This window comes from Mytilus edulis, chromosome 3 (genome assembly GCF_963676685.1).
Source record: "Mytilus edulis chromosome 3, xbMytEdul2.2, whole genome shotgun sequence".
In the NCBI taxonomy this organism is placed as follows: Eukaryota; Metazoa; Mollusca; class Bivalvia; order Mytilida; family Mytilidae; genus Mytilus; species Mytilus edulis.
Window position 1 is genome coordinate 105018032 of NC_092346.1, and position 23924 is coordinate 105041955.

Sequence of the window (23924 nt, forward strand, 5' to 3'; positions counted from 1 at the left end):
ATTCCAAATGTTCTTAAAAATCTGTACAAGTTTCGTCTTTTATTTCATCAAATACTATTCTATTACTTGTTGCACGATACGTAAACAGATAAATGGAAAAAAAAAATCATAATTGCATTATGACAAATTTTTATTTGATAGTGAAACGTTTTGTGCAGATTAAACGTGCAATAGTAGCAAATAAACAAGCTGAATTCAAAACAAAAGACACATCGATACTACTGAGGGAGTGCGGGATTCATTTCATGTTTAGGAAACTTTGATTTAAATTCTTAATGTCTTAAATATATGATTAATATATGCATAAGCAATTAGGACGCAAAACATATGTCAAATGTAAACCGATAGGATTTAAACGGCTACTTCAGACTACAAACCAGATCATCTGATAAGAATGTTATCCAGTATAATAATAAGATGCGGTGGGATTGCCAATTATACTTGACATGTATGTTTTCAAGCGATTCCAATATGTACAATACATTTAAAACCGATAATTAAATTCTAAAGTGTATGACGCTATTTTGTTTCGGTCAAATTCATACTTACAGATTTGGACCACTTTAACGGGATACGTGACCGACAATTGGGCGAACACATTGACAAACAAAACATCAATAACAGAAAACACAATTAATCCCTTCAATCGTGGGGATGACATTACAAAATAGACTACTTATAGCTTTTTCTTGTTGTGTGTGGGTTTTCATTTTTTTAAAACTTGCCGTATCTATTTGAAAATTTAAACTCATTGTCCGAATTGATAATGAATTAAAAACAAAAAAGAATCAGACTTTGTGTCCGTCCCCTTTCCCTAGCTATAATTGCTTTTATTACTGTTTATATTTCATTTGTCTTCTTTTTCCTAGACTTACTTGGTACTATTTATATATTTTGATATACGGGTCGATATTGGTTAGATATAAAGAATATAAATATTTTACAGTGTTTTACGTGTTTTTGTATACCTTGTTAAAAACTTCAACCTTTTAAGATGTTGCACTTCAGATATCGAACCTCAACAATTTATGAAAAAATACACTTTTTTATGACACTAAACTGTACCTTATCAAATGCACTTTGAGCTTTATTTAGAAAGAACGAAAAGATGCGTAGTTACTAGCATAATCGTTATATTAATGATTATTCTGCGAAAGAAACGACATGTGTGATACAGTAGTATACTAATATAGATCTAGTTTTGTGCTAATTTCTTAAATTGTTTATAGTTTATAGTGCATTTTCAATAATTTAAATGTTGTATAAAGATTAAATCGCTGTAGCAAATGTGAAACGATATTTATGCACTCGAGACAGTTAAATTTCCAATATTTACGATTTGCCTTTCGAGATTGTGTAGATATAAAGTAGAATCACAAAAATACTGAACTCCAAGGAAAAGTAAGAAAGGAAAGTCCCCAATCACATGGCAAAAAAAAAGGTTCAAACACATCAAACGAATGGATAACAACTGTATATAAAGAATGGATATACTTTTGCACAATATTTGGTGGTAGAATGTGTTTCTTTTAAACAAATTGATCCTGCCTTCCTTATAATATACTAAACAATCTGCTTTTTTGATATTGCGTCACCAGACGTCATCGCCTTTTTTCAAAACGTGACAATTATTATAGCAGGGGAAAGCAACAAAATTCGCCCTTATAATCGAATTATGACCAATAAAGAACTGAGATCAAGGGAAAACGGTACTATTTATTCTGCCATAGTCGACAATACTAACAATTCCTAAATTTACCATTTTTTATAATAAAAACCTAGATAAAACAGTTATGTGTGGTATTAGTACTTCATTATTCTATTTAAAAAATTAAAGCCAAATAGTATCATGACCAATTTCCAACGGAGCTTGTTTATGTTATGCATGCCCACCGTCATTTTACAACAAATTTCTGAAATTTTGGAAGCCTTTTCGAATAATTCTCTAGAAAATATTTCAATAGGTTTTAAAATTTATATTGTAAATTAACACACTGCAGTTATTCATATATAATTAAAAAAACATATTGTACCCTTACATCCAATCACAGCGCTCCTAATTGGACTTCCTTCACCTGCCTTGGGTACACAAAAGGCCAACCTAAAGCTGGGAAAATGTAATACCACCATTTTCCCTCAAACGGACCACACGTCTATCAAATGAAAATAATTAACAGCTCAGGAAAAGATATTTCGTGTAAGAATTTGTAAAATCATTATAGTTAGTACACTACATTAATATGCGTTACCTCTGTCACAACGGTAACCGAATAAACCATGTTTATGAAAAATATATATAAATGAAGTGTTGAGCATTTAAAAATCAACGAATCACATATATTACGATTAATTCCATTAAGTTACTTTACAGGTGAATATGAATCCTGTCCTAGTAACTATGTTTCTGCAGGAGAATCAACATGTTTATCTATTGGGTAGGTATCATAAATAAAGAACTTACCTTGTTTTGTAGCAAGCCGAACCTACCACTTGTATGTAAGTTGCTGATAGTTAGTCATATCGACATAATTGGTGGCGTAACCTTAACAGTAAAAATGTTGGGGCTTTTTTCGTCTTGATTGGGATCATTGTTGGGTAACAGTTTATTTGTCAGCTGACTGCTATGGTTTGTTCTTATGTCATGCTATTATTTGTCTTTTTTTAATTGATTTTTGATATAAAACATCGGTAAACTATTGTCGCCTAAATTCGTATTCCTTCGATACCTGATGTGTGATATAATACACGTAAACATTTGAAAACAACAAGCTATAAATTTCATACGTCCCAGTCGCTCATCTCGATTTACCTTCGACAGACACTCTGAACGCCAAATCTTTGATAGCTAAAAATTAAAAACAAAAATGTAACAAATAAAGAGCTATATGACCACAAATGTCTGACAAAAAGAAATTAATATAAGATCAACTTTGCCTGATGTAGTTCAGTAAAAGCAACACAAACTGTGCAACAAAAAAATTCTGAAAGATAAACATCAGTTCATAAAATACAAAAAAACTGAGGAAACACAAACCTCACTAAAACCAGGGGGTGATCACAAATATTCTCGAAGGTTGTTGTCAGATCCTGATTTACATGGTAATATTTCCTTATGTATCTTGTGGTGTGAGTACCAATGATACAACTCGCCTTCAAATTCACAATAAGTAAAAAAATAAATAGGCCAAAGTACGGTCTTTAACTAACATGGAGCCTTGTTTCACATCAAACAGCAAGACGATGTTTGTTTATATTTTTCATTACTCTAGACAATATGACAAAGACACTCATTCATAGACCTTTACAGAAAGTCTCAGTACCGACTTTTGACACGGACTTTTACAGTTAAAATGAAGGGAGTGGTCTCAAAATAATACAAGGTAGTAGACATCAGCTTTTCGAGGTAAAAGGAGTAGGTTCAGTAAGACCCCTTTTTGGCCCCAAAATATAGCAGTTTTACAAAATTGTTACAATGTAAACCTTTAGTTATTTATTGGACAGTACAATGCTTCTTCTACATAAATATGGGCTGTTTTTGACAATACAATGCACATATATCCGGTACTAGCACCATTAAGTCATGCTAAATTACTGAAATCCTCATAATTCTAGCATTTTAGTTATATTTTAGACGGTTTTCGTGTAAAACGAAAGTGGCCGCATTCGTGTTCATCCTTAATATTGAAATGTAAGTTGTATTTTATGATAATACATAACATATATAAAAGTTGAGGATGAACACGGATGCGGCCACTTTCATTTTTACCAAAAACCATCTGAAAAGTGACATTTTTCGGCATATTATGCAGATTTGTCATATTTGAGCTTGAATCGGATCGATTTTAATGACTAAACCTGTTTAAATCTTTCACATAAACTAATTAATTCAAATAAAATAGACACTTAAGTGTTTAAAAAGTGGTCAAAATCTTTCGTCAGATGAACCTGAAATTTGAGGCCAAAATCGGTCCTTACCGGGCCTACTCCTTTGCAAATAACAGATAAACGAGATTTTACACAACGATTTATTTTGTCTTCTGTTTACTAATCCTGGAACAAGTCTCCACAATTTGTCTGAGTTTTTATCTTGGGTGCCTCCACAAAGTACCCATCACTTTATCATTTAAGTCACCCATTGTATATGTTAGACAAAAATTTCATATTCTGCAATGTTTGTTTCAATTTTACTTTTAGAAATCAACTTTCGAATAGATGAGCATATACATTATTTTACATGTACTTGTGTTTTTTTATAGATCGGGAAAGACAATTAAGTGCACCCTATTACATTCAACTAAAATTTACTATAGTTCCACGTGCTATTAGCATAAATTGAAAAAAAGGTTTTGTTAAGCAACTTAGACAAAGGAAACATCAAACATTAAATATCTTTTCCATAATTAATTTATTTTAAGCATTGTTACAAAATATAGATATTTTTAATGTGTGCAAAGCTTTTTGGATTATAATATTGAGATGACAGGATTTTTTTTATATAAGATAAGTTTATATAGTTATCAAAAGTACCAGGATTATAAATTTATACGCCAGACGCGCGTTTCGTCTACACAAGACTCATCAGTGATGCTCAGATCAAAATAGTTAAAAAGCCAAACAAATACAAAGTTGAAGAGCATTGAGGACCCAAAATTCCAAAACAGTTGTGCCAAATACGGCTAAGGTAACCTACTCCTGAGGTAAGAAAATCCTTAGTTTTTCAAAAAATTCAAAGTTTTGTAAATAGAAAATTTATACAAATGACCATATAATTGATATTCATGTCAACACCGAAGTGCTGACTACTGGGCTGGTGATACGCTCGGGGACGAAACGTCTACCAGCAGTGGCATCGACCCAGTGGTGTAAATAGTACCAGGATTATAATTTTATATGCCAGACGTGCGTTTCGTCTACACAAGACTCATCAGTGACGCTCAGATAAAAATAGTTTTATATACGTTTATATAAAACTATGGCATAAATGAAAGGAAAACAAAACAATCAAAATAACGAATCAGACTTCATTTACAAACAAACAAATAGGAACAATACATCTATCTGATATGAACTTTGCTCAAGAAAGTCTTAAACAAAATATTTTAAGACAGATAAGATATTTTCTTCGAAATTGAAGCTTTCACTAAATACCTTTTATTATTTTTATTATTAAAAAAAAATCAAAAAACAAGCACAGGGAGGTATGATATTGTTGATAAGCCTTACACATTAAACTTTGTCACTGTAGAGATTTCCCATGCTGCAATAAATTATTCAAGTTTTTATGTCTCCTTACATGTTGTTATAACGCATATTATAGTGGATCAGTATCTGGTGCAAGAAAATTGGTACTGTTAATTTTATTATACGATCAAAGTTGCATCATTGTCCCTTGTTTCGTTTGGTAAGTTATCCACTGGAAATGTAATTCAATGATGAGTTTTGAGTATGTATAATTGCAGTTGTATTGCTACAACGTCGGTCCCTGAATAATTTATAAAAAGCGTCGCTGTGGACCATAACTTTCTAAATTGATTATTTAATCATAATTTAGTAAACATTATAAGAATAAACCCACACCCCGGCTCCAATGGCTTTAATCCAAAGTAATTTAATACCAAAAAACACAGTTTTATTTCTAATTTAAGGGGGTAGACCTTAGTTCAAGGAGATAACTCATTAAGTAGTTTATGCGTTTGTAAGAGTAAAGTTTCATCGATGTATCTTATGCTTTTACCTGAAACATATTTGAAATATTCTAATCAATCTAGAAGCTTAGAATATATCTATGAAAAGTGGTTGACCCAAAAATACTGATGATTTTAAGAATGATTTCCTTTTACCTAGCTATAGGCCAACCTCCTTAAGTTTCTGTTTGCACAATCTAAACTGATATTAAAATAGGAATATGTGGTATTATTGTCAATGAGACAACTATCTGCCAAATTTCAAATGATGGAGAAGTATGACACTATAAAATTTTAACTCCTAACCTTGACATTGGTGATTGTACAAAATAATGTATATAAACCAATATTTTGTTACTCTCCACTTCTTGATATTTAAACATATAAATGATGACATTTAGTAGTTAAATTGTCAAATCATGCAGATTGAATTAACGTTAACTTATTGCTAATGTATGTATAAATAACTCGGGTATGCAATACTTTTTTATCTTCAGATTTATCATTGGAATGTGCATTGCATCTTTAGTTTGTCTTGTGTTGATGTGCAGCTTCATAAAGTTCTTACTAAAACGTAAGATCCTTACAATATAAAATTTAGAATATGTGGTATCAATGTCAAAGAGCCAATTCACCTTAAGAGGCCAAATGTTAAATAAACATCTATATGTCACCGTACGGACTTTAACAATGAGTAAAAGCTATAATAGGCAACACAATGACCAAATTGTAAACAATTCAAGCTAGGAAATTAATAGTCGGATTTATGTACTAAATAAAGAATGAAAACATTGATTTACCTTCATCAGGAATTCTATTAATGAATTTATCTTCAAGGGGAACGTCATTATTTAAACCGTCACAAGATATGCTTTAATTGATTTACCTTCACCAGGAACGCTATTGTTTGTTTACCGTCGTTAAGGACTGCAAAATAGATTCAACTTCAGCAGGAACCCTCAAAAGTAAAAATCAAATGTAACGAACCACAAGAAGGAAAAACAACATAAATAGGCCAAAAAAGTTTTTGTAACCTTAATAAAACATATAGTTTGGTAATTCAATTTAAGAATTAACATATAAATTTCGTACAATAATGAAAATTGTTTTCGAACTATTTCATTAAAACATGAAATATGTTTGTACAATATCATTTGTTTGATAGTATAATGTTTTGTTTAGAATGATTAACAATTATTACATCTGATAGTTTCAATACATATGTTTCATTCGTGTTAAGGTTTTTGTGGAGAGGAAAGCAGAGTTGAAACTTCAAATCCAAATGGTACAGCCACAGTAGTTAGTCAACAACAGTATGGCCAGACAAGTTTCAGCCAACAACCTGCATACGGTCAGCCAATGTAGAGACATTTTCCGAGTAGGCCCTGATCCAGCATACATCCCACTTTATCAAGATCACGTGTTTAACAGCATCACATTAGGCCCTGATCCAGCATACACCCCACCTTATTTAAATCACGTGTGTAACATTGTCTATTTCAGAAAATTATTATTAACTTGTATCAACTTATACTTCATTGTGTTGAATAAAATTCCGGTCTTTTGAAATGTTGTGACGATTTAGTCAATGTAGAGGCATCATCATATTACGCCATGATCCAGCAAACAACCCTCTTCATCAAAATCACGTGTGTAACATCGTCTATTTCAGAAACTTAACATTAATTTGTGTTAACTAATACTACATTGTGTTGAATAAAATTCGGGTCTTTTGAAATGTTGTGACAATGTATTTTCAAATTGCGAAATTCCTTGCTTGTGGCTACTTTGTAAACGCCACATAGAATAGAGAAATAAATACATCAATAATGCAGAAGTTTTTATAGGCAACATAGTGGTTGAGCTAAGTAAATTTATTTCAGCGTTTAATTGGTATTTTAATGCTTACTTATTGGGCCCAACTACTGTACTCATATGAAGCAGAATTAATGAAGAATGTTCTAATGACGAAAAGAAAATGTATCTGGCAACTTTTCCTTTCGTGTATACGGATGATGTTCTGTTATCCATACTCACACAATTCATTGGGCGTTTATATCTCATTTTCCAAATGAGCATGAAGTTAGGGATACTACCTTCAGAGCCACGTTTGCTCCAAATATTTTTTTTTCTCTCAAAATTGACACGAATGAACGGCCTCAAATATGATTAAGTAACCAACCTCATAATTGCATCTTTCGAATTGTTAATTTGTACACTTTCTGTCCTAATCGCAATTGTAACAGTTTTACGGAGTGGGAATAGCTTATAATGCATGCCCAACAGAAAATGATAACATGTCACGCACGCATAGTGTTGCTTCTTTCTGATTTCGTTGGTTTCATTTTGATACATTGATCTCCTTTTTATTATTGATGTACGGGCCTTGAACATACGTTATCTTAGTTGTCTTATAATTTGTTTATAATTTTATCTTTACGCTTGAATCTATATAAACTATGCAAATGTTATTAACAGGCGCGTGTTCTCAACACAATAATGTTACAACAGAGTTTTAAAAAATGAAATCAACACTTCTTTTGAACCAAGGTTGCCATCAGGAATGGTTTAACCGATACGATATGTCTAATGTCGAATATATGCAAGTATAAATGAGCCCTTTATAGCCTGCTTTTCGGTGTGAAGACCGTACTTTTACCTATACTAGATTTTCTTTCACAAATTGTGACATGGATGGAGAGATTCTCATTTGTACTCTTATATCTTATATAATAAAGGCATTCAAAGTATACCGCTGGTCAAAATTGATAATTCGAACTAACTAATCAATTATAAGAGGAAAAGAACGAAACAACAGATATCAACTGCCATAATCCTGACTTAAGAAAGGACATTTTAAGAATAAAATGTTGGGTTGAGCCGAATAGATTCCTAATAATTTCTAAGACACCGTTTTACAGTCATAGATCTTAAAACACTAGAATATTCATCCGATTTGTAAGTGTAACGAATGTGTCATTATCCCGATTGTGACGTTTTGAATGCATATGAACTATCGGCGTATCTAAATGTATTATCCTTTTGCAGGTTACTAACTTATGAAATATAAAACTTCGAAAACTTGCATTGGATTGTGCAGTTCATGAAAAAAATAGCATTTAGTTTATTGCTACACATGAGTGATTTTTACATTTCATACGACCTTCATTCCAATGTATATAGACAATCTTTGATGTATTTGTTGTTTCTAATTATCTGTGTATCTGTCAATGGAACATGGTATTACTGGTTATCTTGATAAAACATGTAATGTTTATATTGTCTTTGGTATTTTTAAATTTATTGATGACACTCACAATGAAATGTTTTGCGTGATTTCGTCAGGTATATGAAATAAAATAATGAGCATACGTTTCCTGCCTAAAATATAAAAAAATATTAACTTTTGTAATAAAATATCGGACACTAGAAAAACCATTATGTCTTGATTGAATCTCTGGAGGTTGAAGATAAATTACGTGCTTTCCATGGTTTTATGCATTCGATTGTAAGGAAGGCTTTTCGACACTTTTTCCTAAACGTTCAGATAATCTTATCAAACTCAAACAAAATGTTTTTTGTATTCAATCAAATTCAAATTCAAACAATCTGCATTTCTTTTTTTGCAATCATTTACAGCCTTATTCTGAATGAAAAACGGGAAATACGACCTGATGATGCTTCAATTACTCACCTTGGTACGGAAGCCCATAGGGGACCTAAAAAAAAAAAATTATTTCGTTATCTCAATATAAATATCGTTATTTCGATATAATTAAATCGTTATTTCGATATAATTACATCGTTATCTCGATATATTTATATCGTTATCTCGATATTTAATTTATTTCGCTATCTCGATATAATTATATCGTTATCTCGATATTTAAATCGTTATATCGATATATTTATTTCGTTATCTCGATATAATTACATCGTTATCTCGATATATTTATTTCGTTATCTCGATATAATTATATCGTAATATCGATATATTTATTTCGTTATCTCGATATAATTACATCGTTATCTCGATATTTATATCGTTATATCGATATATTTATTTCGTTATCTCGAAATAATTATATCGTTATATCGATATTTATTTTGTTTATCTTGATAAATTGACGCGTCACGTGTTTATTCCAGCATGCCGTCTAGGAATGAAGAGGAACCGAACGTGAGTGTGATTTTTGTATTTGTTTATATCGATTTGTTGACTTATCACAAGTAAAAGTATTTTTCTTTATCTTTGTGAATGTTCGGCATGTATATACTATATTAAATGATTCTATTTATGATTCGCAATACAGGAATCGTGAAGTAACAGGACTTTGGTCCAAAAAGGTCTGCTAAGTATTAAGGTTCTGTCCAAGTCAAAATGTAGGACATCAAAATAGAATTGTCAATATGGTTATTATTTCAAAATTGTTATGATTTGAAAATATATTTGTGTCATTGAAAATAGGCCACAAACAGTTGAACCAGATATCGAAACAAGGTCTTAAACACCGTGGAAATCCCCATCTTGTTCAACTAAAAGTGAGCACTGTTTCTGTATTAAATGTATTATCTACTAAATAAGCTAGGGTAGGGTTTTGTCACTTAGATTTATATTTAAATACTATTAAATTCTACATACACATGTAAATAAATTAAACAAAGAATGCATGAGACTTAGATATTGTTTTTCCGACGGCGTCAGCGGCAGCGTTCACAATTTTCACGTTTATGATTTAGCTGAAGTTACACATGAACCACTGATACTAGATCATAATATTTTTTATGTAGTTGCATTAGTATTCGGTAGTATATTTCGGATACATGATGATTTTACGCCTATGACCCCGCAGTCACGGTCCATTGACTGGTGTTTTCAATGCAAATTCAATGCTAAAGTTTGTGATATTTATAGATTATTTAAATATATTGTATAAATCCATATCGGCCCGGTTATCATCCCGATACCCGATATCGGCTGAGTCGTAGTCGGGAAGGCGCAAAAATTTTGGCCGGGTATAAAATTTACAAAATATGAAGACTTGGCAAAAATTCATATTTTTTTTCAAAGTAAAAGGTCCACTACGCACCCTCTCAATCCGCCACTGAATGCGCCTCACGGACAATTTGCAATAGGCGAGACGTATCTCTTTGTTAACAGTCATAATTATGGTCATATTGGTTACACCTAGGTAAGACACCTATAGGGTTCAATTGTAATCAAAGGGGTGACGGTCCGATAGGTTTAGAGCCGAGTTGACCCATCTAAATTTATGTCCGTTTCGTTCCCCTTTTAGTGCATGCAGCACAGGACTTAGTTGTAAGTTACCAGAAAATTCCAATAACCTAAAAGCTATCTTAATATTACGTTGGGCAACATATAGATAGAAGTAACCTATTCATCTGGTATGTGATAAAGGACAAGCTATTTTAGGGGCGTTTTGGGCATATCTATAAACAATTCTAAAAAGTAAAAAGATGTGTTCTAGTCTACATCTACATTGTCATTGTACGTTTAACCACAGGCTGACGGGCACAGGGGTTTCTTACAATTTGCCGGGTTTGCAATCCATACGAACCCCGAAAAGGTTGGTATGGATAGTAAACCCGACAAATTGTAACAAAACCCCGTCAATACTCGACTCTTCCGGTGGGTGCAAGAAATTGAGTACTTTTTAGTTTTATAAGATAAAACCAAAAATATATAAAGCAAGTATAAATAGATATAGGAAGATGTGGTATGAGTGCCAATGAGACAACTCTCCATCCAAGTCACAATTTGTAAAAGTTAACCATTATAGGTCAGAGTACGGTATTCAACACGGAGCCTTGGTCCTTAAAGTATGATAGAAATAAAGTACTAAAGTAAAATAAATAAAAAAGGGGGTACCCATTTGCTTTTCGTTCATCTGGCCTGAACCAATCCGGCTTCCATGGCGGTACCACTACCAGGGAAATAATCCCTGCCGGCACATGTACAGCTCAAGTCCACCATTTGACCTACTTGGCAAATGGGGGACTGAACAGACTAGAAAGAAAGTGTTGAAAGCTCCCTCTTGAAGAATACCAAGAAGTGAGCCTCAGCTACTGTTGCTGGTAAAGAGTTCCAAACGGTCACTGTTCTTGGGGAAAAAACTGTATTTGTAGCCAATAGTCTTGGGTAAAATATTGCTGGTCCTTTACCATATTTTAAAGCATTGACCCTAAACACTTTTTTTCCTAATATGCACTATTAAAAAGGTACATTTTGTAGTCAACAAAATTTGGGTATATTCACTGTTTTTACTGAACACCCCAGATTTGTGGTGTTAAAAAAGCACAGTATACAGGGACTTCCTTTTCAGTTGATGAAGTTGAAGAGGACTTTAGGTTTGCATTCTGTCCCTCAGTCCTGCAAATTAGTTTTCCACATTTTTTTTATGTGGTTGCAGATATTTATTTCACATTGGTACAGTACGTAATTGCCATGACAATTAAGTTACAGATCAAGTTTGCATTTTGTTTTGGTCGGTTGTTTTGTCACTGAGTTATGGCCCTTTGACTAAGAAATATAGTGAATATTATCTGACAGTTTTCCATACTTTTTGTCTTTGTGCTTGCAGATATTTATTTTATATTTGGTACATTGCTTTGCCATGATAAGTTACAGATCAAGTGATGCAAGTTCCAATTTCATTTTGGTCTGTTGATTTTTCGAGTTATGGCAATTTATAAAAATAGTGTGAATTACTAGCACTTTTTTTTGGCTGTGCTTCCACATATATTTATTTCATGTTGTTTTGAAACATTTCCAAACTGGCTTTGATGATTGGAACACATGAAATGTAAACAACTCTTATCATGCTCATCACGGGTATAAACATGACATGATTTCATCTTTTTCATGTTGGAAAAGGACAAAATAATTTATTAAAAAAATTAATTTGGACAGAACATTTTTAATATTAAAGTCAAAATTCCACTTTATTCTTTATTTCAACATAAACCTTTTTTTAATTTTTTTCACTTTTTAATTACTAGTAATACATTTGTAGGTGAAAAAAGCTCATACAAACTTCAGATGGTCATCTTTAAAAAATTCTTTAACTTTTTCAAATAGACTTTGATTTTCATAAAACACGACAGCTATCTCATGTTTATACTATTCTCACAAATTCCAAAGTTATTTGATATTTGGTTTATTGCTTTCAAATTTAATGTTTAGCCTTTTTTTATAAAAATATGTGAAAAAAGTTAGATTTTTCAGTTCGGACTACATTCAAATGGACACCTTTAAAAAATGTATAACTTTTTTAATTCAACTTGATTTTTTATAAAACATGACATCCATCTCATTTATATATTTATCTTACAAATTGCAAAGTTATTTGGTATTTGGTTTATTGTTGTCAAACTTAATGTTTTGATTAATAGGTGAAAAAAAGCAAAAATTTTCAGTTTGGCCAAAATTCAGATGGTCACCTTTAAAAAAATACTTGACTTTTTCAAATCAACTTTTATTTTTATAAAACATGACAGCTATCTCATTTATATACTAATGTTACTTATTCCCAAAATGATTTGGTATTTTGTTTATTGCTGTCAAATTTAATGTTGATTTCAATACATGAAAAAAGCTAGATTTTTCAGGTCGAACTAAATTCAGATGTCACCTTAAAATTTTTTATAACTTTTTTAACTCAACTTGTATTTTCATAAAACATGACAGCTAATTCAAGTTTACACTATTCTTACTAATTCCAAATTGATTTGGTATTTAGTTTATTGCTGTCAAGTTAAAGATTTAAATAAATTTGTGAAAAAGCTAGACTTTTCAGTTCTAACATAATTCAAATGGTCACCTTTAAAAATTACCATAACTCTTTTCAAAACAACTTGGATTTTCATAAAACATGACAGCTATCTCATTTATATACTAATCTTACAAATTCCAAAGTTATTAGGTACAAATGTATTACATGTAGGTTCATTGCTGTCAAATTTAATGTTTTAATTTATAGGTAAAAAAAAGCTACAGTTTTCAGTTCAGACGAAATTTTTCGATGGTCAACTTTAAAAATTTCTATAAGTTTTTAGCTCACCTGGCCTAAAAGGCCATGTGAGCTTTTCTCATCACTTGGCGTCCGTCGTCGTCGTCGTCGTCTGTCGTCGTTAACAATTTTTCAAACATCTTCTCCTCTGAAACTACTGAATGGATTTGAATGAAACTTAAAATGATTGTTCCTTAGATTATCCTGCACAAAGTGTGTGCTTCGATTTTTGATCCGTCAAGAAACATGGCCGCCGTTACTTAAAATAGAACATAGGGGTCAAATGCAGTTTTTGGCTTATATCTCAAAAATGGAAGCATTTAGAGCAAATCTGACATGGGGTGAAAATGTTCATTAGGTCAAGATCTATCAGCCCAGAAATTTTCAGATGAATCAAACAAACCATTGTTGGGTTGCTGCCACTTTATTGGTAATTTTAAGGAAATTTTGCAGTTTTTGGTCATTATCTTGAATATTATTATAGATGAAGATAAACTGTAAACAGCAAAAATGATCAGCAAAGTAAGATCTACAAATAGGTTAATATGACCAAAATTGTCAATTGACCCCTTAAGGGGTAAATGTCCTTTAATGACAATTTTTCACAATTTGTTCATCATATTTGCTAACTTTAAAAAATCTTCTCCTCTGAAACTACTGAATGGATTTGGATGAAACTTAGCATGATAGTTCCTTAGATTATCCTGCACAAAGTGTGTGCTTCGATTTTTGATCCGTCAAAAAACATGGCCGTTATTATCTTGAATATTATTATAGATAGAGATAAACTGTAAACAGCAATAATGTTCAGCAAAGTTAGATTTACAAATAAGTCTTTTACAAACTTCATTTGAATGATCAGTAGGGTGTATAAAATAAAGTTTGTGTTTTATTTTCTATTTCGTCAAAAAACATGGCCGAAGGCATTGTTTACCATGTGAGCGATTCAGGCTCTTGAGAGCCTCTTGTTTAATTCAATTTGGATTTACATAAAATATGACAGCAAACTGCTTGACATAACGCTTTATCAAGTTACTTGTCTTGTATAACATGGCTTTCTTCAACAACGGTGGAACACATTTAAAAGCATTGTCATTACACCACATGTCAGTAGTATTTGAATGATGTATGCCTGTCTGGCTCAATGGTTTGAAGGACAGTTTATACTATATGAACTAACATGTACATGGGACTCCAACTTATTTTGTTGAAAAAACAGAATGGGACATCAACTTTTTGTCCCCTGCGTAAAGTGTTGCTGGGGGCATGGAAATATCGGGCATCCGTCCGTCCGGTCTTGTTAGCACTCTCAGGGGTACAATTCTTGCCAGATTTTTATAAAACTCATACTATAGGTTAATATCAGCAATATCTTGGACAAGTTTTAAAATGGTGGACGATTGACTTTTTTTAAAAGAGTTTATATACCGGTTGGAAGTATTAAACTTATGGAAAATGGCTTCGTTCGCGCTCTCACGGGTACAATTCTTGCCAGATTTTTATAAAACTTATACATGTACTATAGGTTGATATCAGCAATATCTGGGACAAATATAACATATAAAATAAGTGCAATGTCTTCATTTGTATAACCGTGGGACTTCAACTTTTTTTATAGTTCATTTATGTTTTGCACTGTCCCATGCCTTGAGAAATTTTGACCGGTCCTTAACAGATCAAGTTTGAAATTCAAACAATGTACAACTGGTCAATATTTTGTGAGAATGAGTACACTTTATTGTCTCTTGTAGTTAGACATGGATGACAACCTGGATGTTGTGGTTGATTTCTTTGAAAGAAGAAATGTGGAAAAAAAGTACATACAGAGATTAAAAGAGGAGAAGGTTAGTATTGTAGTTCAAGGTCAATGTCGTAATCAATTTATTCCATACTTTAATATTAATGGCCGACCATGAAAATATAGCAATAACCAAACATAATCACCATGATCACTGCCCTATAGTTACCAGTAAATGTTTGTCAGTTCACCTGTCTGTCTGTGTTTCCTACAGTATACATGGCTTGACTGATATTAAATTAAAAACATATACACATACGATTAACTTAGACATACTTGAGGAAGCTCCCTTTGATTTTGAAGCTTTTTATTATGCCCCCACACATATGCATTGACACATTGTCAAGTTTTTGCCATGTCCGTATGTCCCTCCCGAAACTTTCTTCACAGATTTCTCTGTTTCTATTCAATAGAATGATTTGATTTGTGGTATGTGACTTTGACATGATGAGTTGTACGCTGAAAGTAATTGTCAGACCCAGCAGCTGTCCACTTCCTGTTTGACGGAACATTGAAATTTTGCATAATGCTATATAAAACAATTTTTTGTAGCATTTGTCTCAGCAATTATTGGTCGGAATGAATTGATATTTGGTATATGACCTTGCCATGGTAAGTTGTGCGTTGTAAGCACTTTTCAGATTTTTGCGTAATTTTCCTCCTGGTTAAATGGCAGCCATTTTCCCACTAAAATTGATCTTTGGCAGATTTTAACAATATTTGGTATATATTAAGTAAACACAGTTTTCTGAGTTGATTGGTGATGACAAACATTTGTTACAAGCCATGAATTTGAATGATATTTGGTTTGTAAGGTTAACATGGTATATTGTGTTGAATAGCCACAAGGAAAATTAGTTGCCAGCAGCCATTTTCTTTTGCGCTCCTGTATTCAATACAATTTGTCTATCCACAATGATGATTGTGTCAAAGAGCAACTGTCGATCCATATCAGCCTTCAACGTACAGAGTTACACTGTATATTGGGTTCAACTAGGGGGGGCATCTATGTCCCTACGGGCACAACCATTTGCTAGTTGTTTCCCTGTGTTTTTTCCCAGAAGCGACAATTGATATAATTTTTTGGATCACCTCATTAAAAGTCTGGGTGAGCTTTTGCGTTCACCTTGCATCCGTCATCCGTCTGTCCATCATTCTTCTCTGAAACCCCTGAAGGCATTGTTTCAAATTTGGTAATTTTTATCAATATGATAACCTTTTAATACCAAGTTTGTGAAACTTATGGTCACCCGCTACAAAAAGACCACAGGGTCTGACCCACGTTTTTTGCAAATAAGTTAAAAACGGTAACAGGGTTGAGTAAAATTGATCAGCACATTTAGATCTACCTATAAAGCCGAAATTTTTAGGTCAACAGAAAACCGGTCAAGGAGTTGTGTCCCTTTATTTGCAGTTTTTCCAAATTTTCATCATATTTGATCATTTATCTTGAAAACTGTGACAGCTTGAGCCTTTAATAGTTTAAATTACAAATAGTTCAGATCATCAAGAGAAGGCGGAGAAATTTTCTGGACGTTTCAACATGGCCGCCATTTCAAAATGGCAGCTATCCAAAAGTCAAATGAATTCATAAAAAATCCAAAGATGATCCAATTTTCATGGAAATCAGTATAAAAGAGATTCAAAATGGCCCTCGTAAAAAAACAAAAATTGGCATCAGATTTAGACGAAAAATGGTTGTTGTATTTTTTGTCATTGAACTGTCGATTTTCAAAATGGCGGCCATTTCACAGTTAGCGATGAAGAGTCCTTGGAGCCTCTAGTCATTATACCTGTTAAATGTTTCACTAGGTTCTTGTCCTGATTATGCATGGAATATTTGTGACTGGACATTTAGCAACAAACTCAGCTACTATACATGGTAGACCATGCAATGATATTTTGTCAAGAAATAGATCGTAGGTAGTACATCTGGGTTCACTAAGAATTTGGTCATTCCTACCTACTTTTGATGCTCATATATTTATCAATAACAGGAGGGACATCCTGTGGCTCATAGACACATTTTCTAGTTTAAGCAGGGCATCTGTGACTCATGGACACATTCTGTCTTCATTAGGGCCCCACATTGAGGATCTGTTGATAATCGTCATATTTAGATGTACATGTACATGTATTATATGTATTGGTATTTTGTTGGGCAATGTATGATAAATATGGGTTGAAAAATCTTGCCTGTAATTATAAATTATGCAATTCATTGACTGCTCCCTACATGTGTAACTTCAAAGCATATTTTAGCAGCGATTGATGCCGTTCAAAATTACTGCACTTTTCTTGTATCACTGGAGAAATGTCGTACACAAGCATCGCACAAGTTGGCACTCTGAGGCTGGTGGGGAGCAAGAAGGTGAACCGTGGTTTATTTTTATCAATAGTACCTCTTAAGTAGACGCTAGAGACTGTCTTTACCTTGTTGTAGGGTATGAACGATTCGTTCATTGTTGAAGACCCTACATCAACTGTCAAGATGACGAACAGGAATAAAAGCCCTATTCATTGATAATTTTTTATTTATATAATATGTGTGTTGTGTGCGATTTTGACCCATGTACATTTACTCCATACCCTTTTGTTTTCTATGTACACCTTTTAAATTTTTGTAATTGTGGCGCAGGACCCTCTGTGACTTTGTCAGTATTCCAGCTTCTGGTGTAATCTCATTAAAATTCTCAGGTCTCTAAATTGAGTGTAGTGACTCTTAATAATGCTGCTTAACAAATCAATTTACTGTAATATTTCAGATGGATCCCCAGACATTTTTAGCGATGTCAGATGAACAGTTACATACTTATATACCAGCATACGGGGACATTTATGCTGCCAGGAGATACTTTAAAGATCTAATGAAAAGGGAACATAAAAACCAACGAAGTGATTCTCTATTTAAAAAACTGAGGAGAAAGATGGGAAAAGAAAAGTCCTCAGATAGTGAGGAAGAAGGTGAAGGTGACAAAAAAGGCACAAGAAAAAAATCCAAGAAGACAGATGGATTTCAGCTGCACAGCAACAGAAGTGAAAAACTTCGGGGCAATTCAAATGCAAAAAAGGCAGTCAGAAAAATTGAAATAGGATGGTTTGATTATGAATATGATGACAATGCTTATCACCAAGTGAAAACCCCAAATGGGGGAGGAGCCAGACATGTATCTGCTCCAAAATCTTGGCTTCCAAACGATATAATGGAACATGGGAAGAAATTGTTTTTTAGAAATGGGAAGTCCAAAAAGGGAATGGTAACAGAGTTTGATTTTGAAATACGAAATTTCATGGGAGAGTCTATCGAAGAAGATTGCACAGTTGCAGATTTGTATGACGAAACAGGATCTCGTCAACTGAGATATTATCTTTATACAAAGAAAAGAACAACTTCAATACTAGAACAAGCCATAGATGAAAGTCAGTTGGAATTGGAGGAAGATGAAGATTTACCTGACATCTTATATACTAGAAACTTGCAAAGAAGCATATCAATGTCTACATTACCTGACACAGGAAATCCTGGTACTAGTACTCCCTTACCTAAACCTTCATCCTCAATAAATCAGATTGTGACTCTGAAAATTGCATCAGATGACGAAGGTATAATTTTTTGTCCACAGGAAAATGACCATTACCAGTTATTACAGTCCTTAAATGCAGCAGTAGATAATTTACCACCTTCAGAGTTATCAACATACCTAGACTCTGTTGATGAAACTTTACCACACAATGAATCGTCAGCAGGCAGTGCACCACAATCAAACACATCAGCTACAGGGGGACATGAGCAGACCATTACAACAGGTATTGCATTACCTGTTACAGAGTTAGAAGATGTTAGAAAACAGGATATTGTAAGAATTCATAAGAGTAACCTATTTATAGAAATGATTAATCTGTTTAAAACAGGAGAAATGGATTTTTCCAAATGTAGAGTAATCAGAGTTAATGCAAACGGCCATGATGAAAGAGGAACTGGAGAAGGTTTTTTAAAAGATGTGTTCTGTGAGTTCTGGGAACTCTTCTACATGAAGTGCTGTGAAGGAGCTGACATTAAAGTGCCTATTTTAAGGCATGACATGCAGCAAGAAGAATGGACAGCTATTGCATACATTCTTGTGAATGGGTTTAAGACAGTTAATTATTTCCCTGTACAAATCTGCAAAGCATGTTTCGAAGATGCCTTGTTTGGAGTACCATATGCCAACCTAGTTGATGCATTTTTTCGATTTGTGCCAAAGACTGATAGGGTCGCATTAGAAAAAGCTTTCAATCACTTTCAAGACAGTGATTTAGGAGATCTTATTGATGTTCTTGAGACATATGATTGTAAAAAGTATCCAAGCCAAGATAACATTAAGAACATTATTCAGGAGATAGCTCACAAAGAAATCATACAACAACCTAAGTTTGTTACTGATTGCTGGAAGAGTGTATTTCAGACAAGACTTCATTGGAATCAAGAGACACTTAGCAAAATGTACCTTGAGATGTGTCCAACTGTCAACAAGATATTGAAATCTTTGACCTTTCCGGAGTCATTAGATTTCAAAGGGCAAGTAACTGCAGGGTACCTGAAAAAATTTGTTAAGGGATTGGATGACAAGGATGTGCATAGCTTTATGAGGTTTTGTACTGGTGCTAATCTTAGCTGTGACATAATATTGGTAGAATTTACAAAATTGTCTGGATTGCAGCGAAGACCAACAGCCCAAACTTGTGGAAACATATTAAGGTTGCCAACATCATACGAATCTGCTGCAGACTTAAGAGAAGATTTTTTAAACATATTTGAAAGAAGGGTGTGGGATATGGACTATGTATAAGTAACTTTAAATGTTATGGATTGGGATTGGAAGAATGAGCAGTTTGATTTTGAAGCTTACACTATTAGTTAAGACCAAATGATAAAAAAAAATCTTAAGTTATAGGGCCTACTTGAATATTAGATTTTCACAACCTTGACATTAAAAAACTAATTTTGCAGTTCAGGGATATTATTTTGCGAATTACATGTAAAATAGAGGGAAGTGCAAAATGTTCATAAAAACAAGATCTACATCCTACAAAATTTTAGTGTAATCACACTGAGTGGTGTAAGGGTTTTTAATCAAGAAAACCTTTTTTCACAGTTTCTATTACTATTGGTCATTATAAGACTATAATACAAATGATGATAAATAAATAAATAGCAAAATTGTTAATTATTAATAAATGATCTACAAACATGTACAGGCGAATTTCAGTTACTACCATAGAAATAATTTATTATCTTGAAAAATCAATTTTTATTTAAGAGCAGCTTTGTGATAATATCTCAAAAAGTATTGTAGGTAAATAGTAAACGTGTTTACATAGAAATAAATCAATCACCTTGCAAATTTATACCGTTGGCTTTAAAAGAGTTGACCTTAAAATATGCTGTTTAGCTTGTGCTTTTTTTTTGTCTGGTAGGCAATGTCAACTCAGTTACCAGGATTGTATTTTTTAATTTGTTGTGAGCAAAGGGAATTTGTTCAAATAATCTTTGTCAGTATAGAACTATTAGCTGTAACCACATGTTATGTTAACACAAAATGACAAGACATGTCATATGACATTTTTATTTACTATGCCAGGCAATGCTTCTTTGTTATCTGTCAGAAATACAATGACTTAGATTGCAATTGGTATTTGTTTTAATTAATACAGTTATTTTTATGTTTACATGTATGATAAATATGACATACAAGAGATGTTTGAATATTTGACTATTACATGTATTTTGTACACGATCAAAATGACTATTGTGTTTGTTGAAGAATATTTTACACAATTTAACTGCTGAGACAAGCATGAAATGTGTTGTTTTTTTAGAAAAAGGATTATTTGATCTTACTTCAAAAGTTTAATTATAATACACCTATATTAAAAATTGATCAGAACTTTTAATTTTATGTAGAATGCTGTTCAGAGATTTGTTGGGCATCTCTTTCTTGCGTGACAGAGGTGTCAATGACCAGAGACACATTTCTTTTATTTCCTATGAGGTGTGAGCCTTTCCACAATCCTGAAGATCTGTAAAGAATATCATATTTGTCAAGACTTTTGACTCCACTGATTAGTTATACATGTAACTAACGTAGTATTTTAGTAAGATTAATAAAAGTTTGAAAAACTTTCTTTTTATGATTTTTCAGTTACCAATTAGTGTTGGTCAGAATAAACAAATGAAAGCTGGCAAACACAACATCTTCAGAACACGATGTCATTGTGCACCTTATTAGCTCATGATCACCTAAATATAAGGAAGGGTGAGCTATTGATACACTGTTGTGTTCGTCGTTCGTTACTTTTCTTTGAAAAAATCTTCTCTGAAACCACTGACATGATTTTCCAAACTTTGTCCAGATGCTCCTCAGAGTATCTTAACTTTTAAAATTGCATCCATTATTTTGATTTGTTAAAAAACATAGCTGCCATGGCTTAAATAGACCATCTGAGTCCAACACCTGTTTTTACAAATAACTTAAAATATCAAAACTGGCAGATTTTGATTGGTCAATTTTGAAGAATCTTTTTTTTTCACAAACCATTGAAAGAACTGGAACTGGAACTAACAACATAGTTTCTACTGAAATCCTCAAAAATGTTACTTTTTGGACCGATCCGAAATTCAAAATGGCCACCAGCAAAGGTCAGAGTTTGGATTGAAACACTTTGAGACACGTCATTTTCATCTTCTTTTGGAGAACATTGGAAATAATTTAAAATGAAGCTCGAATTTTTAGTTAGGGAGCTACCATTTGATTTTTAAAGGGGGGGGGGGGGGGCTAGGATGAAATTTGAAAAAAAGGCAGGACAGGAGTTTTGAGTAAAAAAAAGTCAGGATGACAATTTATGTAAAAAAAAAGTCAGGATAAACTAATTTAAAAAAAGGCAGGACCGAATAGAGTGAAAAATAAAAATGCAGGACAGAGATTACAACAACAAAAAAATGCAGGACAAAATTTTTCATCGCCAGGGGCTCGTTTGTTACTTCGTTGAAATTACATAACTCGTGTTGATATTTCTCGATATTCAACCGTCACTCATGGTGAAACCTATACTTAGCTCACCTACCTAAAATGTAGGGCGAGCTGTTGCCATCACCTTCTGTCCGTCGTCCCGGTTCACTTTTCTTTAAAAATCTCCTATTCTGAAACCCCTGAAGGGATTTTTGTCCACCATGGCTGAAATAGACTATGGGGTTATGGCACCTTCTTTGCAAATAAGTCAAAAACTTATACAGATATCAGAGATATTCTAGCAGAGGGTAAAATTGATCTGTACAATCAGTCATAATGATTTGCCTCTGCCGAAATTTAAGTTCAGGTTGATCGAAAAACTTGTTTAAGAGCTATGGCCCCTTATTTGCAATTTTTGTCTCGCCTGCGACGAAAGTCGCAGTATGCGAGACATAGGTATTACTATCAGGTGGCGTTAACTATTTGTTTAAAGCTTTATATTTCAGAAGACCTGTGTGCTTCATATCTTGTATGCATATACCTTATGTTACGAAGTTTCCGTCTGTCATATGTCCTTTGTCCCTGACCTCATTTTCATGGTTCAGCGACTGCTTGAAAAAAAAAAATTTTTGTCATATGAATTTCTCACTTATTATGAGTAATAGGATAACCATATTTGGTATATGGGTTCATTGCAACGTTTTCATGTCTGTCAGACAAGTTTCGCCTGATCTGGACCTCATTTCATGGATCAGTGATGAAGGTTAAAGTTACGTGATTAGGTCCGTTTCTCAAATACTATAAGCAGTAGGTCAACCATATGTGGTGTATGGAATGACTGTAACGGGTACATGTCAGTCTGGCAGGTTTCATCTGACCTTGACCTCATTTTCATGGTTCATTGGTCAATGTTAAGTTTTCATGGTTTGGTCTTTTTCTTGTATACTATAAGCAATAGGTCAACTATGTTTGGTGTATGGAATGATTGTAATATGTACATGTCTGTCTGGCAGGGTTCATCTGACCTTGACCTCATTTTCATGGATCATTGATAATTTTAAGTTTATGTGATACTTGTAGTGAAACTTTATCATTAGGACCATCACCATTAAACCAATCATGGTTAGTAAAGCAGGCGAGACATTTCAGCGTGTGCACTTTTGTTTAACGAATCCACTACAAAGTAACGACACTTGTGTAGGACCTTTATCAAGTTTGGTTCGATTCTGATTAGTGATTCTCAAAAAGGGAGATGCAAATGTGGTTTTCCATAGGGTTTCAATGCAAATTTTGACCACCGCTAGTGGCCAGACAGTTTGAATTTCGGATCGGCTCAAAAAGTAACAACACTTGTTAAGGACTTTGGTAAGAACATATTTACTTATAATAAGATTCAATCAAATCAATTCAGTAGTTATAGAAA

At 33.1% G+C, this 23924-nt stretch overlaps 1 protein-coding gene across 1 annotated transcript; it reads left to right on the forward strand.

Moving 5' to 3' along the window:
• The first annotated feature begins 15448 nt into the window (after positions 1–15448).
• LOC139518090 (uncharacterized) lies at positions 15449–21673 on the forward strand. The gene is made up of 2 exons (XM_071309755.1): positions 15449–15558; positions 18278–21673. The coding sequence occupies exons 1-2, from the start codon at positions 15472–15474 to the stop codon at positions 20339–20341; spliced, it is 2151 nt and encodes a 716-aa protein (XP_071165856.1). The 5' UTR covers positions 15449–15471; the 3' UTR covers positions 20342–21673.
• The last annotated feature ends 2251 nt before the right edge of the window (positions 21674–23924 follow it).

Excerpts from the sequence above, each read along its gene's own strand:
- LOC139518090 (XM_071309755.1), top strand. The coding sequence starts at position 15,472 with ATGGATGACAACCTGGATGTTGTGGTTGATTTCTTTGAAAGAAGAAAT. Across the intron at positions 15,559-18,277 it reads AGAGATTAAAAGAGGAGAAG|ATGGATCCCCAGACATTTTT; the intron begins GTTAGTATTGTA and ends GTAATATTTCAG.